At 46.8% G+C, this 18336-nt stretch overlaps 1 protein-coding gene across 4 annotated transcripts in view; it reads right to left on the minus strand.

Annotated features, from left to right (window-relative positions):
• micall1a (MICAL-like 1a) overlaps window positions 1-18336 on the minus strand; it is a 96661-nt gene that overhangs the window by 16810 nt on the left and 61515 nt on the right. For all 4 annotated transcript variants that reach the window (XM_070861543.1, XM_070861542.1, XM_070861541.1 and 1 more), the window contains exons 9-15: window positions 16380-16885; window positions 9773-9907; window positions 8599-8725; window positions 4941-5031; window positions 3858-3931; window positions 3656-3770; window positions 2356-2402 (exon numbers count right to left, since the gene is read on the minus strand). In XM_070861543.1, the coding sequence (XP_070717644.1) occupies window positions 2356-2402; window positions 3656-3770; window positions 3858-3931; window positions 4941-5031; window positions 8599-8725; window positions 9773-9907; window positions 16380-16885 (1095 nt within the window). The remainder of the gene's footprint in view (window positions 1-2355; window positions 2403-3655; window positions 3771-3857; window positions 3932-4940; window positions 5032-8598; window positions 8726-9772; window positions 9908-16379; window positions 16886-18336) is intronic.

The following is an 18336-nucleotide window of genomic DNA, read 5'->3' on the forward strand; positions in this document are numbered from 1 at the left end:
TATTCTAGGCATTTGCCTACTTCTTACTAGACGACCCTCTGCACCAAAGGGAAATAGTAGAGTACCCAGGGAATTGCATGTAAATACTTTTTCATACATTTCATACATTTATGCCAAACAAAGTAACATTTCTAGTTGTTGGGTGTGTGCGCTCAAGTTGTTGAGTATTCACTCAAAGGGAGGGATTCCCTTGAGGCCAATTCCTTGAATATCTCAGAAATGGCTAAGTGGATAATTAACCAAAACAAAACAGGCAATGCGTTTCAGGATACAGAAAACTGGGCCCATAAATGAAAGTCAGCAGGTTACAATCTGACTACCTTTGAAGGGGGATACCAACCATGCAACAATAATTCCAAACGGCCCCCATTTTTTGTTATCACTAATACAACGGGGGTAGGAAGACCGGGGGAATCAGTCTGTCTGATTAGAAACATGAGGCGCCAAAATATGGGGCATAGTAACTGCTCCCGGAATTATAATATAATCAAGCCACGGAACCGTCCAAACTGGGTTGATGTGGGAATTCTTAACGTAACGGGGATTCTGAATAAAACAGATGGAAAGGGTGACAAACAGCTAACATTCATTGCCTATAATGGCACCTATTGTGTGTGTGGCCACAAGGTCTACCCTTGATTGCCCCAGAATTGGACGGGATCCTGCTATTTAGCCTACATTGTGCCATATATGTATCATATAAAGTCACTGTCGGAACATCTAAACCATCCTAATAGAGCTATCACAGAAACAGAGAGGTTCTTTGCCATTCTGATCCCCAGGTATGGGACCGCCAGACTGGCAAGGGAATCCATTAACATGGCATCCGTTGTGGAACGGGTAGCCAATGATACCTCAGAGGCCCTAGTTAAAATCAATGCAGAAATGATAGCAATCCGCACAGTAGCCCTACAGAATAGACTGGCCCTTGACTACATCCTGGCTGAAAAGGAAGGTAGTTGCATCCTACTCGGAACTGAGTGTTGCACATATATCCCAGATAGCTCCGAAGAAATTACCCACTTAGCGGAACATATCCAAAAGGAGGTAGAAAAACTTAAGCAACCCCCATCATTCACTTTGTGGAGCGGAGCCACTGAATGGTTCGGTTCAATAGGAACTTCATTGGTGGAAGGTTGTAATTATTTTACTTTTATTTTAATTTGTAATTATTTTACTTTTATATTGTTTGTTTATGTTGATTAAATGTTGTTGCAACCAGGCGGCTGCAGCTGTTGTCCCGCAGGTGAGACACCTTGCAGGTCCCAGCAGACCGCCTGTACGTGGCACAGGGGTATGTTATGCTTAAGGGAAGGTTGTTTACTGGTTGAATTAAGATATTGATTTGGATTAAATTGGAATGAGGTTAATTAACCTACTAAAACCAGACTTCCATTGTGGCCACGATGGAATTCGGGTTGATGTAAATTTGTGTGGAAGATACTAGTCCGGACATGTGGCGAAACACATCAACAAATTTTAGAAGGAAACTCTATTAACATGTTTGAAATTATGTTGTAGAATGTTTAACCAGTGATACATAATGTTTTATGATTCATTTTGTGAAAGAATCAAAAGGGGGATTTGATAGAGAATTCAAACAGGCTGCAAAGTTGAGAAAACAGACCCCTGCCTACGTAAGAATTAGCACATTGCATTAAGCTATAACTCACGCTTGACATTTCAGGACTTTTGGCAGCAAGCCAATTATGGGCTAACAACATATCAATTGAGCCAATAAAGTCAAAGGGAGCGAGGTCACGATTGTAAATTGATCCAGAATAAATACAGCCATTTTTTGCCATGTGTTTCAGAAGGACAAAGGACCTGGCATAAAGCCAGCAGTTTGTTGCAGCTGCCAGAATAAAGTTATGTTAAACTATCACCGGAGATCACATCCCATTGAAAATTAAGAGATCTAACAGTGTGTGTCCATCTCTGCTGACAGTGCTGCTACCGGAACAGGGACCTACAGGTGGGTCCAGCTGATCACACGTACACTCTCGGAGAGGTACTTCAGGTCCCTGCCTCCATGGTAATACTTCCCCAACCTCTTCATGCCGCCCTCCATGAGTCCCAGAGGGGAGGGGAAAATACAATGAGTCAATGACAAGATGATCTACGGAGGACCCTGGATGTGGACATCACTATAAAGTAAGGAATTTGTGAATCACAGTAAGGCCACCCCCTCACTGAGGCTCCTCCCAGCTGCAGAGCAGTAATTCAGACCAACTATCCTGCTGCCCTTCTCAATGGGGAAAAGGGGCAAAAATGGGCCAGAATTTAAAAAAACACTGGAACAATCTGTTTAAAGAAACCGCATCCCAATTATAATAAATGCAAATGATATCTCACCTTTGTTTTTAATCATTGCCTCCAACAACTTATCCTCCTCTTCCTCTCTGTAACACATTAAGGTGAGAATTTACCTCCAGTTCTCAAAGATCTATTCGCCTCTGTGCACAATCAACATGTACCCCACTATCCTATGCCCCTATCCCCAGACAGGAAGCATGAACCCCACTCTCCTGTGCCCCTCACCCGCAGACAGGCAGCATGTATCCCACTATCCTGTGGTTCTACCCCCAGACAGGAAGCATGTACCCCACTAGCCTGTGGTCCTAACCCCAGACAGGAAGCGTGTACCCCACTCTCCTGTGCCCCTCACCCCCAGACAGGAAGCATGTACCCCACTATCCTGTGTCATCACCTCAGACAGGAAGCATGTACCCCAATATCCTGTGCCCCTCACCCCTAGACAGGAAGCATGTACCTCACTATCCTGTGTCCTCACCCACAGACAGGAAGCATCATCATAGGCAGTCCCTCGGGGTCGAGGATGACTTGCTTCCTCATTAAAAATAAGTACTCAGGTGACTGATGATTTCATTTTAAATGGTGGAAGATGCCCACGTGTGATTTTTTTAACATGGGTTGACCATTGCACACTAGCCACCACATGGGCTTGACGGAACAAAGTCTTGGTCCAGTGGCAAGGGGATCCAAGACGATTGGAGACCAGGCTCCACCGCATGGGCCAATACATACACACAAACTCAAACATACCCCTACTGTCCTCCATCCTTCCTCCTTCCCACAGGACCTCTCTCTACGTGGAATTCATAGACCGCAATGTGAGCCTCACGACCTCACAGCCTCGCTATTGGCCCGTGCTGCGCTTTCCCTTGGTCTTGTCCACGCTGCTCCATCTCTGGGCTTCGACCTCTCTGCTCCTCCGTGCCTCGTCCATCCCCTCCTCATCGATCCCGACCTCTGGTCCCCGCTGGGCCCGCCCTCTGTACCTCACCCGCCCCGACCTCGCCCACCCCGGCCTCCTCTGCTCCTCGCCCGCCCCCGCCTCCCAACCTCGTCGATTCTGATTGCCAATGTGCACCACCATCCTGTGCCCCTCACCCCCAGACAGGACGTGTGTACCCCACTATCCTGTGCCCCTCACCCCAGACAGGAAGCATGTACCCCACTATCCTGTGCCCATCACCCCCAGACAGGAAGCGTATACCCACTATCCTGTGCCCATCACCCTCAGACAGGAAGCATGTACCCCACTATCCTGTGCCCCTCACCCCCAGACAAGAAGCGTGTACCCACTATCCTGTGCCCATCACTCAACACATTAATTTACTGATTAGATTACCGCTGCCTGTCCTCGTCCAGACTGTTGATGATTGCGTTTCTTTGCTCGATGACTGTAATCAACTCCTGCATCAATTCTGTCTCCCGCGCCCGATCCTCATCCGTCCAATCTTTCTCTGCGGAGACAATGGAAGCAGCGATCAGCCTGAGGGAGCTGGGACTGTGGGTGGTAAATCCCAGTGCACTGTGTAACAGTCACTGACCTGGTTTGTTGAGTAGACAGCGCAATTCATACTCCACATCTGCCTGCCGTTCCTCTAGGTTCTGCTGCTTAAAACTGGGAAACGGGAGAGGGCTCACGTTACTACAACAGGCATCACATCAAAGTCAGAAGTGGGTGGGTGGGGGGGGAATGGTGTCGCACAGCTTCCTGGGTACAATAGCTACCAACATCAATCGCTACATAGCAAATCATCCGGCTACAACTCCCGCATTCAGCGACCAGGATATGGCAAGCTCCCACCATTCCCTCTCCACCCACAGGCTGCCGACCCCTGCAATCTGCATGCTACTGGTCAGTTCATCGCGGCAGTCACCGCTCAGGGGCTGTGACATGTTGCTGTTCTCAGACCCCATTGAATCCTCTAGTTTTGAATGGAAACAGTGACTCGAGCCAGGGGGACGATGGGGGCGTGGGGGAAGGAGGAAGGCGGGGGGGGGGGGGCCCGCGGGGGAAGGAGGGGGGGACCACGGGGGAAGGGCGGGGCCCGCGGGAGGGAAGGAGGGGGGGGCCCGGGCGGAGGGCCCGCGGGGGGGGAAGGAGGGGGGGCGCGGGGGGGGGAAGGACAAGGGGGAACGAGGTGGATGGAACGACACTATTACTCTGCTTTATTTAAAGACCACAGACAGATATAAAGAAATTAAATGACTCATAAAGTGTATCTTGCTGCAGAGGTGACGAGCCAGAGAAACACAAGGTGCAAACACTGACAGCCTCGCGCTCTCACACCCCAAGCATGCACAAGCTACGGAGGATGACGATTTCCAGGATAGCCCCGGATTGGCTGAATGGCTGATGCCTCCAGCTCCCGTTGACGGGTGATGCACCAAAGTGAGCAATTCCTTGTCTTTGTCCCTCGCACACCATCCCCGAAGACCACAGACATTCGCTGGTCCCCAAGGCGTCAATCAATCAGGGCCGGTGTCCTTCAGCCTCAGGCTGTCCCAAGGTGCATCAGTCAGCTGGGGCGGGGCAAGGCATCAATGAAATAAAAAGGTTCATAGAAAGAGACTTATTGGAATAAAGGGTTCAAACAGTGACACACTCAGCCCGCAGAGTCACTCACGTGTACACAAGCTCGGACTCGCGGCGAACCAGCATGTGCTTCTCATGGATCAGTTTGAACCAGTCCACGAGGAGATCATCTTCATCTTCATCTGGGGATGCAAAAATACAATGACTGCTGACTGGAGACGTGGCAAGGCTGGTTTCTTCCTTCGCTTCGCCCCCCCCCCCCCCACCCCCAACCCTCTGGCCAAGGACATTTTCACCCCCAGCAGCGCACCCACTGCACCAGCTCCCCCCACTCCCTCCAGCACCAGCCCTAGTGCAACAGGATTGGGGCCCAGTCTCATCCTCATTTACAATTTCCTCCTGGGTTCCGTCCCTCTCTATCTCTGTAGCCTCCTCAACCCTCCGAGAACTCTGCGTTCCTCCAGTTCCGCTCTCCTGCACATCGATAATTTTAATCGCTCTCCATTGTCGGCTGTACCTTCAGCTGCCTGGGCCCTAAGCTCTGGAATTCCCTCCCTAGTCCTCGCTGCCTCTCTCCCCTCCTTCAAGACATCCTTAAAACTTACCCCTTTAACCAGTGAATCAGACATGCAAATTCACATTCAAGGGTATGATGTAGTGGCCACAAACTGGGCATGACTGGGATATAGATATTGCAGGTAATAAGTGATTTAGTCAAATGCAAAATTAGGCCTTAAATCTAAACAAAGCAAATTATGTAGGGATGAGGGGGCGAGTTGGCTACGGTAGATTGGGAAGCTACATTAAAAGGTATGACGCTGGATGAGCGATGAGCAGTGGCTGACATTTAAAGAATACATAATTTACAACAAATATACATTCCTTTCAGGCACAAAAGCTCCACAGGATAAGTGGTCCAACCGTGGCTAACAGAAGTTAAAATAGTTTCAGATCAAAGGAAGAGGCTTATAATATTGCCAAAAAGAGCAGTAAGCTTGACGATTGGGAGCATTTTCAAATTCAGCAAAGGAGGACCAAGGGAAAAATAAGTAAACTAGTGAGAGACATAAAAACAGACTGTCAGAGCTTATATAGGTATATAAAAAGGAGAAGATTAGCAAAAGTAAACATGAGTCCCGTACAGGCTGAGACAGGAGAAATTATAATGAGGTGATGGCAGAGAAATTAAACAAATACCGTGTGTCTGTCTTCACGGAAGACACGAAAAACCTCCCGGAAATAGTGGACAGCCAAGGGGCCAGAGAGAATGAGGAGCTGAAACAAATTAGTATTACTAAAAAAAATAGTATTGGAGAACTTACTGGGACGGAAAGCCGATAAATCCCCTGGGACCTGATGGCTTACATCCTAGGGTTTTGAAAGAGGTGGCTAAAGAGATCGTGGATACATTGGTTGTCATCTTCCAAAATTCCATAGATTCTAGAATGGTTCCCGCAGATTGGAAGGCAGCTAATGTAACCCTGCTATTTAAGAAAGAAGGGAGAGAAAACGGGGAACTACAGACTAGTTAGCCTGACATTAGTAGGGAAAATGCTGGAATCTATTATTAAGGACGTGGTAACGGGACACTTAGAAAATAATAAAAAGGATTGGGTAGCGTCAACACGGATTTATGAAAGGGAAATTATGTTTGACAAACCTGTTGAGATTTTTGAGGTTGTAACTAGTAGAATACCAAGCTCATGGTCTACAGGGCTATAGTAATACCTGCCCTCCTGTATAGCTCAGAAACATTGACCATATACAGTAGACACCTCAAGTCGCTGGAGAAATACCAATGATGCCTCCGCAAGATCCTACAAATCTCGAGAAGACAGACACACCAACGTTAGCATCCTCGACCAGGCCAACATCCCCAGCATTGAAGCACTGACCACACTTGATCAGCTCCACTGGGCAGGCCACATCGTTCGCATGCCAGACAAGAGACTCCCAAAGCAAGCGCTCTACTCGGAACTACTTCACGGCAAACGAGCCAAAGGTGGGCAGCGGAAACGTTACAAGGACACCCTCAAAGCCTCCCTGATAAAGTGCAGCATCCCCACTAACACCTGGGAGTCCCTGGCCAAAGACCGCCCTAAGTGGAGGAAGTGCATCCGGGAGGGCGCTGAGCTCCTCGAGTCTCGTCGGCGAGAGCATGCAGAAACCAAGCGCAGGCAGCGGAAGGAGTGTGCGGCAAACCTGCCCCATCCACCCTTTCCCTCAACGACTATCTGCCCCACCTGTGGCAGAGACTGTGGTCCTCGTATTGGACTGTTCAGCCACCTAAGAACTCATTCTAAAAGTGGAAGCAAGTCTTCCTCAATTCCAAGGGACTGCCTATGATGATGAAGATGCCATAAGGGGGAAGCAGTGGATGTGATGTATTTGGATTTTCAGAAGGCATTCGATAAGGTGCCACACAAGAGATTATGAAACAAAATTAGGGCTCATGGGATTGGGAGTCGTATACCAGCATGGATTGAGGATTGGTTAACGGACAGAAAACAGAGAGTAGGAATAAACGGGTCATTTTGGGGTTAGCAGGCTGTAACTAGTGGGGTACCGCAAGGACCGGTGCTTGAGCCCCAGCTAGTCACAATCTATATCACTGATTTGGATGAGGAGACCAAATGTAATATATCCAAGTTTACTGATGATACAAAGCTAGGTGGGAATGTAAGTTGTGAGGGGGATCCAGAGACTTCAAGGGGATATAGACAGGCTAAATGAGTGGGCAAGAACATGGCAAATGGAATACAACGTGGAGAAATGTGAAGTTATCCATTTTGGTAGGAAAAATAGAAAAGCAGAGTATTTTTTAAATGGTGAGAGATTGTGAAATGTTGATGTTCAGAGGGACCTGGGTGTCCTTGTACACGAATCACTGAAAGTTAACATGCAGGTACAACAAGCAATTAAGAAAGCAAATGGTATGATGGCCTTTATTACAAGAGGATTTGAGTACAAGAGTAAAGATGTCTTACTGCGATTATATCGGGCCCTGGTGAGACCGCACCTGGAGTATTGTGCACAGTTTTGGTCTCCGTACCGAAGCAAGGATATACTTGCCATAGAGGCAGTGCAACAAAGGTTCACCAGACTGATTCCTGGGATGGGGGAATTGCCCTATGAGTAGACTCGGCCAATATTCTCTAGAGTTTAGAAGAATGAGAGGTGATTACATTGAAACATACAAAATTATTTTACGGCTCGACAGGGTAGATGCTGGGAGGATGTTTTCCCCTGGCTGAGGAGTCTAGAACCAGGGGTCACAGAATAAGGGGTCAGCCATTTAGGACTGAGATGAGGAGCAACTTCTTCACTCGGAGGGTGGTGAATTTTTGGAATTCTCTACCCCAGAGGGCTGTGGAGGCTCAGTCGTTGAGTATATTCAAGGCAGAGATCGATAGATTTTTGGATATTAAGGCAATCAAGGGATATGGGCACAGTGCGAAGTGGGCATTATCTTAAAATTAGAGCTAGGGTCATTCAGGGTGATGCGATAGTGGAAATCTGGAAAACTCTCCCCCAAAAAGCTGTTGAGGCTGCAGGTCAATTGAAAATTTCTAAATTGAGATTGTTAGATTTTTGTTAGGCAAGGTTATCAAGGGTTACGGAATCAAGGCGGGTAAATTGAGATCAGATAAGATCAGCCATGATCTAATTGAATGGTGGAACAGGATCAAGGGGCTGAATAGGCCACTCCTGTCTCTAAGTTCCTCGTTCAGGGAATCTGCTCAACTCACCATTTTCACAGCTGCGCAGTTTCTCCTCCAGTGCAACCCCACGATGTTCCAGTTCATCTAGATGCTGTTCCAGCTGTTCCAACTCTCCCTGTATACTCTCCTCTGGAATATACTGATCCGCGTGTACCTGAATCATCACAGAGGCAGAGTTGATCACCTTGGCACATTGCAGACCATTCACCAAATGAACAAAATACAACAAGGGAAGTGTGAATCGTCCTCAAGGCTCATATCCAAGACAGAGATTGAAGAGCACAGGTCCTTGTTCCTCAATCCACATGCCTTGGATGGAATTTGGCCACCTTCAAAATGGCTGCCAGGCACAGCTTCATGCAAAGTTGCGCCATTTTGAGGTGAAGGCAAAATTAACATTGTCCAAATGCTCCTTCTCAAATCACACTTCCTATGGCTGATCAAGAGAAAAGAAAGCCAGTCAGTGAGTGTGATAATCGGACACACAGGGAAAAGAAAGGAAGACTTGTATTTATATCGCACCTTTCATGACCTCAGGACAGCCAAAGCATTTTACTGCCAGTGAACTACTTTTGGAGTGTAGTCACTGTTGTAATGTAGGAAACGCGACAGTCAATTTGTGCACAGAAAGCTCCCACAAACAGCAATGTGATAATGACTAGATAATCTGTTTTACTGATGTTGGTTGAGGGGTAAATAATGGCCAGGACATGGGATCTTCTTTGAAATAGTGCTGTGGAACATTTAACGTCCACCTGAAGTCTGATTTGACAGTGCAGCACTCACTCAGCAGTGTGCTGGATTGTCAGTCTAGGTTTCTGTGCTCCAGTCTCTGTGGTGGGACTTGAACCCACAACCTTCTGACTCAGAGACAAGAGAGTCTCGGCTGACGCCGAGTGCACAGCGGCTATAAAGCTGAGCTCAGACTGGCCTGTCGCAGGCTGGCCGACAAGTTCCTGGGAGTGAGTAACCTGCGACAAACAATGAAGGGAAAACAAATACAAATGCTCACATGTTTTTGTGCCGTGCATCAATGTTAGTGCACTGCATCGGAGAGGACAAGACACAGAGCTAGTGTGAGTGAAACTTCACCAGCAAGACCTGAAGCAATGTCAGTGATTCTTCGTGTTTGCGGTCTAGGCTTCACTGCAAGAATGGAAGAAGATTGACGGCCACCGGGAGGGTGAAAACTTGCACCTACCTTGCGTTTGATTAGTGGGAATCCATGGCCGGGCGCGGGGGGGCGAGCTGGCTTTGGGCCTTTCCGCGGTCTCAGCGGGGCGACTAGCCCAGCTGGAGTGGATTTTCTATCGAATGGATTTTCTTTGCAAGAAGACTGCAAAAGATAAACACACAGAATTTCATTTCTTAAACAAAGATAGTGGGAGCGATCTGTGGGGGCGGGGGGGGGGGGGAGCCACCAGGCTGGGGGAGGGGCCCGCCTGGCTCCGAGAAGGAAGTTCACCATGTGTACAAAGAGAATACTGCCTCACAGGAGGGAACAAAGCTCAGAGTCTGGCTCAGCAGTCTTCCTTCACTTTGCCGTGTCAAAGACTTTGTTCTGACCTTAACCAAAAGTGATGCACACAAGGTAAACTTGCTACCTGCAGTCAGCACCAGAAAAGCCGTGCAGGGAATCGAGGAATGGCTGAGAGAGAACTTTATATATGGAGGTCCAATTTCTTCCACAGAATAAGGAGGTGCATAGCTATAAAAAGAATCCAAACTACCTTCTTCATTTGTTTAACCTGCACATACAAGGTCGTGTGTGGAAAGGTAGCACTGGTCCAAGTCACAGACTTGGAGCACTGCGCCATTAAAGCACCTGTCCGCCCGAGTTGTTCGACCAAGACCTGCTTCACAAGACTGCTAGCTAAAATTGAGGTGGATGAATTGGAGGCAGACACTGATGATAAAAATTCTCAGATTGGTGGGCAGTGACATATGGGGCCGCCCCAGGATCAGTGCTGCAGCCCCAGTGCATCACACTGTAAATAAATCATCTGCTTCTGATAGCTGCTTCACATAGGAACTCACTACACACTGCACCAAGAGGCATCTATGACATTTCTGGTGACTTCTGCCCAGTTATCCAACACCATTGTTCAAAAAGTGAGAAAGGGCTAGACCTTTCTCACTTGCAACTGAACCTCGGTGGTGGGCAAATTGTTGGAAAAAATTCTGAGGGACAGTATTAATTGCCATTTAGAAAGGCACGGATTTATCAAGGACAGTGGGCATGGATTTGTTAAGAGAAGAAATGTTTGGTGCTTAGGGGAGGTATCAAGGCGGTTTGATGAGGGCCGTGTGTTTGATGTAGTCTACATGGATTTTAGCAAGGCCTTTGACAAGGTCCCACGTTGCAGATTGATCAGAAAAGTAAAAGCCCATGGGATCCAGGGCAAAGTGGCAAGTTGGATCCATTTGGCCCAACCAGTCTCTGCCGGCGTTCATGCTCCACTCGAGCCTCCTCCCATCTTTCCTCATCTAAATCTATCAGCATAACCCTCTATTCCCTTCTCCCTTATATGCTTGTCGGTCTCCCCTTAAATGCATCGATACTATTCGCTTCAACCACTCCTTGTGGTGGTGAGTTCCACATTCTCACCACTCTTTGGGTAAAGAAGTTTCTTCAAAATTCCCTATTAGATTTCTTGTTGACTATCTTACATTGATGGCCTCGTTATGCTATTCCCCACAAGTGGAAACATTCTCTCTGTATCCACTCTATTGAAACCTTTCATAATTTTAAAGGCTTTTATTAGGTCACCTCTCAGCCTTCTTTTTTTCCCAAGAGAAAAGAGGCCCAAGCCTGTTCATCCTTTCCTGATATTGTACACCCTCGCATTTCTGGCATCATCTTTGTAAACCTTCTCTGCACCATCTCCAGTGTCACTTTATCCTTTTTATAAAATGGCGACCAGAACTGACTGCAGTGCTCCAAATGTGGTCTAACCAAGGTTCGATACAGGTTTAGCATAACTGCTCTACTTTTCAATTCTATCCCTCGAGACATAAACCCTAGTGCTTGGATTGCTTTTTAATTGCCTTGCTAACCTGTGTCACAAACTTAGTGATTTGTGTCTTTGTACTCCGAGATCCCTTTGTTCCTCAACCCCACCTGGACTCGCATCCTCCCAAGTAATAAGTGACCTCCCTATTCTTCCTACCAAAATATAATACCTCACATTTATGTGTTGAACTTCATTTGGCAATTATTTGCCTATTCTGCAAGTTTAGTAATGTCCTCCTGTAATTTGTTGTAGTCCTCCTCAGTATTGACTATCCCCCCGCAATTTAGAAATTGTGCTTTTGATTCCAAATTCTAAATCGTTAATATAAATTGTGAACAGCAGTGGTCCCAGCACTGATCCTCGTGGAACACCACTACCCACCTTCTGCTACTGTGAATATAGCTACCCTTTACTCCCATCTCAAGCAAGACTTTCCCTTTTGAAATCTATACATTATTATACACTAGATGTTCTATTTGCTCCTTTAGTAGGGATTCCATTATTTTTCCTACCACCAATATTAAGCTGACTAGTCTATAATTTCCTGGACATGTTCGATCCCCCTTCTGGCACACGTTTTTCTAAAGAATTCTTAAATATGTGTAGTAATGCCTCTGCTATCTCTTCCCGAGATTCTTTTAAAGTGCGTGGTTACAATCCATCCGGACCAGGGGTTTTATCCTCTTTGAGTTTGATGAGTTTATTTAATATATTCCCTTTTTAAATTTTAAATGCACTTACCTCATCCTCTAATGTCCGAAGCAAAATAATTATGTAATATTTCGGCCTATCCCTACCTGTGATATTGTCCTGTCTATCCCTTTATGGCCCTATTCCCAACCCAATCTTCCTTTTTAGTTTACTGATGTGCCTGTAAAATATTTCACTATTTTGTTTTATCTTCCTTGATCAATGAATTTATAGTTCCTCTTTGCCTTCCTAATTGATTTCATTGAAACATATAAGATAATGAGGGGGCTCGACAAGGTGGATGCAGAGAAGATATTTCCACTCAGAGGGGAGACTAAAACTAGGGGACATATCTCAGAATAAGGGGCCGCCCATTTAAAACTGAGATGAGGAGGAATTTCTTCTCTCAGAGGACTGTAAATCTGTGGCATTCTCTGCCCCAAAGAGCTGTGGAGGCTGGGTCACTGAATATATTTAAAGCGGAGAAAGACAGATTTTTGAGCGATAAGGGAATAAAGGGTTATGGGAAGTGGGCAGGGAAGCGGAGCCGAGTCCATGATCTGATCAGTCATGATCTTATTAAACAGTGGAGCAGGCTCGAGGGGCCAAATGGCCGACTCCTGCTCCTATTTCTTATGTTTTAATTCTTTTTTTGACTTCTCTTCTAATCCCTTTGAGTTCTCCCTTATCATGCTGTCTGTGTACTTAATGTATGCCTCTTTCTTCACCCTCAATTGTTCCCTTATTGCTGTATTCATCCATGGAGTCTCAGTTTGTTCTTTCCTTTTAGACTGCAGGATGATATCAATCAACTGGTCAGGTGGGCAGAATAGTGGCAAATGAAATTCAATCCGGAGAAGTGTGAGGTACTGCATTTCGGGAGATACGGATTAGTCAAGGAGAGTCAGCATAGATGCATTAAGGGAAGGACATGTCTGACTAATTTGATTGAATTTTTCGAGGAGATAACCAGGTGGGTCGATGAGAGTAGTGCGTACAATGTAGTATATATGGATTTTAGCAAAGCTTTTGATAAGGTCCCACATGGCAGACTGGTCACGAAGTAAAAGCCCATGGGATCCACGGCAAAGTGACAAGTTGGATGCAAAATTGACTCAGAGGCAGGAAGCAAAGGGTAATGGTGATGGGTGCTTTTGCGACTGGAAAGATGTTTCCAGTGGGGTTCCACAGGGCTCAGTACTAGGTCCCTTGCTTTTTGTGATATACATCAATGATCTAGACCTGAATATAGGGGATATGATTAACATGTTTGCAGATGAGACTAAAATCGGCTGTGTGGTTTATAATGAAGAGGAAAGTCATGGGCTGCAGGAGGATATGAATCTACTGTTCAGATGGGCAGAACAGTGGCAAATGCAATTTAATTCGGAGAAGTGTGAGGTAATGCACTTGGGGAGGGCTAATAAGGAAAGGGCATACACATTAAATGGTAGGCCACTTAGAAGTGCAGAGGAACAAAGGGACCTTACCTTGGAGTGCTTGTCCACAGATCCCTGAAAGTAGGACAGGTGGATAAGGTGGTTAAGAAGATATACAGAATGCTTGCCTTTATTGGCCGAGGCATAAAGTACAAGAGCAGGGAGGTTATGCTTAAATTGTATAATACACTGGTTAGGCCATAGCTGGAGTACTGCGTGCAGTTCTGGTCGCCGTATTATAGGAAGGACGTGATTGCACTAGAGAGGGTGCAGAGGATATTTACAAGGCCGCTGCCTGGAATGGAGAATCTTATCTATGAGGGCAGATTGAATAGGCTGGGTTTGTTCTCCTTGGAACAGAGGAGGCTGAGGGGAGACCTCATTGAGGTGTATAACATTTTGAGGGGCCTGGATATAGTGGATAGTAAGGGCCTATTTTCATTGGTGGAGGGGTCAATTACGAGGGGGCATAATTTTAAGGTGGTTGGTGGAAGGTTCAGAGGGGATTTGAAGGGGGGGGGGGTTCTTCACACAGAGGGCTGTGGGGGTCTGGAACTCTCTGGCTGCAAAGTTGGCAGAGGCAGAAACCCTCACCACATTTAGCTGTAACCTGCAGGGTTACGGACCTAGAGCTGGAAAGTGGGATTAGACTGGATAACCTCTTGTTGGCTGGCGCAGATACGATGGTAAGTACTTCAGGGAATCTAATACAGCCAGAGTGATGTCCTGGACTAGTTTTGATCGTCTGGATGGGTCGGAGAGGAATTATCCCAGATTTTATTTCCCCCAATCGGCCTGGATTTTTCATCTGTTTTTTGCCTCTCCCAGGAGGTCGCACGACTCCGGGTAGGGTGGAGTGTAAAATGTTGCGATACATGGGGTATCGCAGTAGTGTGGGGCGGACTGGTTGGGCTGGGTGCTCTTTACCTTTCCGCCATTGTTCATTGGTTTATATGTAACCTTCAGAGCTGCTGACCGAGGGCTTTATGGCTCTTTGTCGGCCGGCGTGGACATGATGGGCCGAAATGGCCTCGTTCTGCGCTGTAAATTTCTATGTTTCTATGAAGAAGAAAGCTGCGGATTGCAGGAAGATATCAATCAACTGGTCAAGTGGGCAAATGGAATTTAATCCAGAGAAGTGTGAGGTTATGCATTTGGGGAGGGCTAACAAGGAAAGGAAATACACATTAAATGGTAGACCACTTAGACGTGTAGAGGAACAAAGGGACCTTGGAGTGCTTGTCCACAGATCCCTGAAAGTAGCAGGCCAGGTGGATAAGGTGGTTAAGAAGGCATACGGAATGCTTGCCTTTATTGGCCGAGGCATAGAATACAAGAGCAGGGGGTGTTATGCTTAAATTGCATAATACTCTGGTTGGGCCACGGCTGGAGTACTGCGTGCAGTTCTGGTCACCACATTACAGGAAGGACGTGATTGCACTGGAGAGGTTACAGAGGAGATTTACGAGGATGTTGCCGGGAGTGGAGAATCTAAGCCATGAGGACAGATTAGATAGGCTGGATTTCTTTTAATTGGAACAGAGGAGGCTGAGGGGAGACCTCATTGAGGTGCATAAAATTATGAGGGGCCTAAATAAAGTGGATAGAAAGGGCTTAGTTCCCTTAGCAGAGGGGTCAACAACCAGGGGACATGTTTAAAGTAATTGGTAGAAGGTTTAGAGAGGATTTTAGGGGATATTTCTTCACGCAGAGAGATGTGGGGGGTGTCTGGAACTCACTGCCTGACATGTTTAAAAAGTACTTGGATATGCACCTGAAGTGCCGTAACCTGCGGGGTTACGGACCTCGAGCTGGAAAGTGGGATTAGACTGGATAGCCTCTTGTTGGCCGCCATGTTCATGATGGGCAGAAATGGCCTCCTTCCGTGCTGTAATCTTCTATGATTCTATGAAGGGAATACACATTAAATGGAAGGATACTGATGTATAGATGAACAAAGGGACCTTGGAGTGCATGTCCACAGATCCCTGAAGGTAGCAGGCCAGGTGGATAAGAAGACATACAGAATACCTGTATTCTTTGCCTTGGCTAATAAAGGCAAGAGCAGGGAGGTTATGTTTGAAACGTACAAAACATTAGTGAGGCCACAGCTAGAGTACTGTGTACAGTTCTGGTCACCACATTACAGGAAAGATGTGATTGCACTGGAGAGGGTACAGAGGAGATTTACGAGGATGTTGCCGGGACAGGAGAATTTTAGCTATGAGGAAAGATTGGATAGGCTGGGGTTGTTTTCTTTGGAACAGAGGAGGCTGAGGGGAGACCTTACTGAATTATGTATAAAATTATGAGGGGGCCTCGACAGAGTGGATAGATTGACCTATTCCCCTTAGTACAGAGGTCAGGAACTAGGGAGCATAGATTTAAAGTAACTGGTAGAAACATTAGAGGAGAGTTGAGGAGAACCTTTTCCACCTCGGTGGGAGTCTGGAACTCACTGCCTGAAAGGGTGGTAGAAGCTGAAACCCTCAGCATATAAATATAAAGTACTTGGATGTGCACTGGAAGTACCGTAACCTACAAGGCTGCGGACCAAGAGCTTGAATGTGGGATTAGGCTGGATAGCTCTTTTTTCACCAGCACAGACACGATGGCTCCAATGGCCTTCTTCCATGCTGTAAATTTCTATGATTCTATAACTTACCTTTGGCTGAAGCTCAGTGCAGGAGTGTCCTAATCTGTTTGACTCAGGGGATGGATGAGCAGGTAGCTTAGGGCTACGGCTGATTGGAGGTTTAGGTGGAGGGCGATGATGGCTGGATGGTGTAGGACTCTCGCTCATTGAAAGAGGATTCTCACTGACGGGTGCGGTACTCTTATTGGCAGTCGCTGGGCCCTCGCCAACTGCCAGAGGGATCTCGCTCGATACCTCTGGGCTCTCTCTGGCTGCTGGAGAGCTCTCGCTCGATACCTCTGGGCTCCCTCTGGCTACTGGAGGGCTCCCTCTGGCTGCTGGAGGGCTCCCTCTGGCTGCCGCTGGGCTGTTGTCTGATGCAGGTCTCTCCCCGGCTGCCTCAGTTTCAAACCGTCTATGCAGTTCTGGAGTAGACTTTGCTGAATTCCCAGAAATACTCTCCATGCTGAGGGATGGGGAAGGGCTCGTTTTGGAGAAGGAATTATCGTAGGCCGGAAACTGAAGCGAGCAATGGGCTGAAAGAGATGAATAAGTCCGAATTAGCCCTCCAAGTTCAGGAATGAAATGAAAACTGCAAATTGAAAATGTGCGCTCATTTCATTAAAGCCACGATACAAACACAAGTTGCTAAAGCATTCAAAGCAATTCAGAGAAAACAGAGTAATTGACATTCACATTGTATGTTAGAAACATGGATATAGAAACATGGAAATTTTCAGCGCACGAGGCCATTTCGGCCCTCGGTCAGCAGCCCTGAAGGTTACATAGTAACTTATGAACAATGGCAGAAAGGTAAAGAGCACCCAGCCCGCCTCGCACAACTGTGACCATCCCTTGCACCACAACATTCTACCCTCCACCCCAACCGGAGCCATGCCATCTCCTGGGAGAGGCAAAAAAAGATAAAAACCCAGGCCAATTGGGGAAAAAATCTGGGAAAATTCCTCTCTGACCCATCCAGGCGATCAAAACTATTCCCGATCATTCTGGCCGTATTCTATTCCCTGCAGTATCTGCGCCAGCGAACAAGAGGTTATTCAGTCTAATCCCACTTACCAGCTCTAGGTCCCTAACCCTGCAGGTTACGGCACTTTAAGTGCCCATCCAACCATCTTTTAAATGTGGCGAGGGTTTCTGCATCCACCACCCTTCCAGGCAGTGAGTTCCAGATCCCCACAACCCTCTGCGTAAAGAAGCCCCCCCATAAATCCCCTCTGAACCTTCCACCAACCACCTTAAAACTATGCCCCCTCGTAATAGACCCCTCTACCAAGGGAAATAGGCCCTTACTATCTACTATATTCCAGGCACCTCAACAGTTTGTACAACTCAATGAGGTTTCCTCTCAACCTCCTCTGTTCCAATGAGAACAAACCCAGCCTATCCAATCTGTCCTCATAGCTAAGATTCTCCATTCCAGGCAGCATTCTAGTAAATCTCCTCTGCACCCTCTCTAGTGCCATCACATCCTTCCTATAATACGGTGACCAGAACTGCACGCAGTACTCCAGCTGTGGCCTAACCAGAGTATTATACAATTTAAACATAACCTCCCTGGCTCTTGTCTTCTGTGCCTCGGCCAATAAAGGCAAGCATTCCGTATGCCTTCTTAACCACCTTATCCACCTGGCCTGCTACTTTCTGGGATCTGTGGACAAGGTCCCTTTGTTCATCTACACATCAAAGTTGCCTACCGTTTAATGTGTATACTCTTTCCTTATTATCCCTCCCCAAGTGCATTACCTCACACTTCTCTGAATTAAATTCCATTTGTCACTGCTCTGTTCACCTGACCAGTTGATATTCTCCTACAGTTCATGACTTTCCTCTTCAGTATCAACCACACAGCCAATTTTAGTGTCATCTGCAAACTTCTTAATCATACTCCCGATATTCAAATCTAGATCATTGATTGTAAACCACAAAAAGCAAGGGACCCAGTACTGAGCCTGCAGAACCCCACTGG

This window comes from Pristiophorus japonicus, chromosome 19, assembly GCF_044704955.1.
Source record: "Pristiophorus japonicus isolate sPriJap1 chromosome 19, sPriJap1.hap1, whole genome shotgun sequence".
Lineage (NCBI taxonomy): Eukaryota > Metazoa > Chordata > Chondrichthyes > Pristiophoridae > Pristiophorus > Pristiophorus japonicus.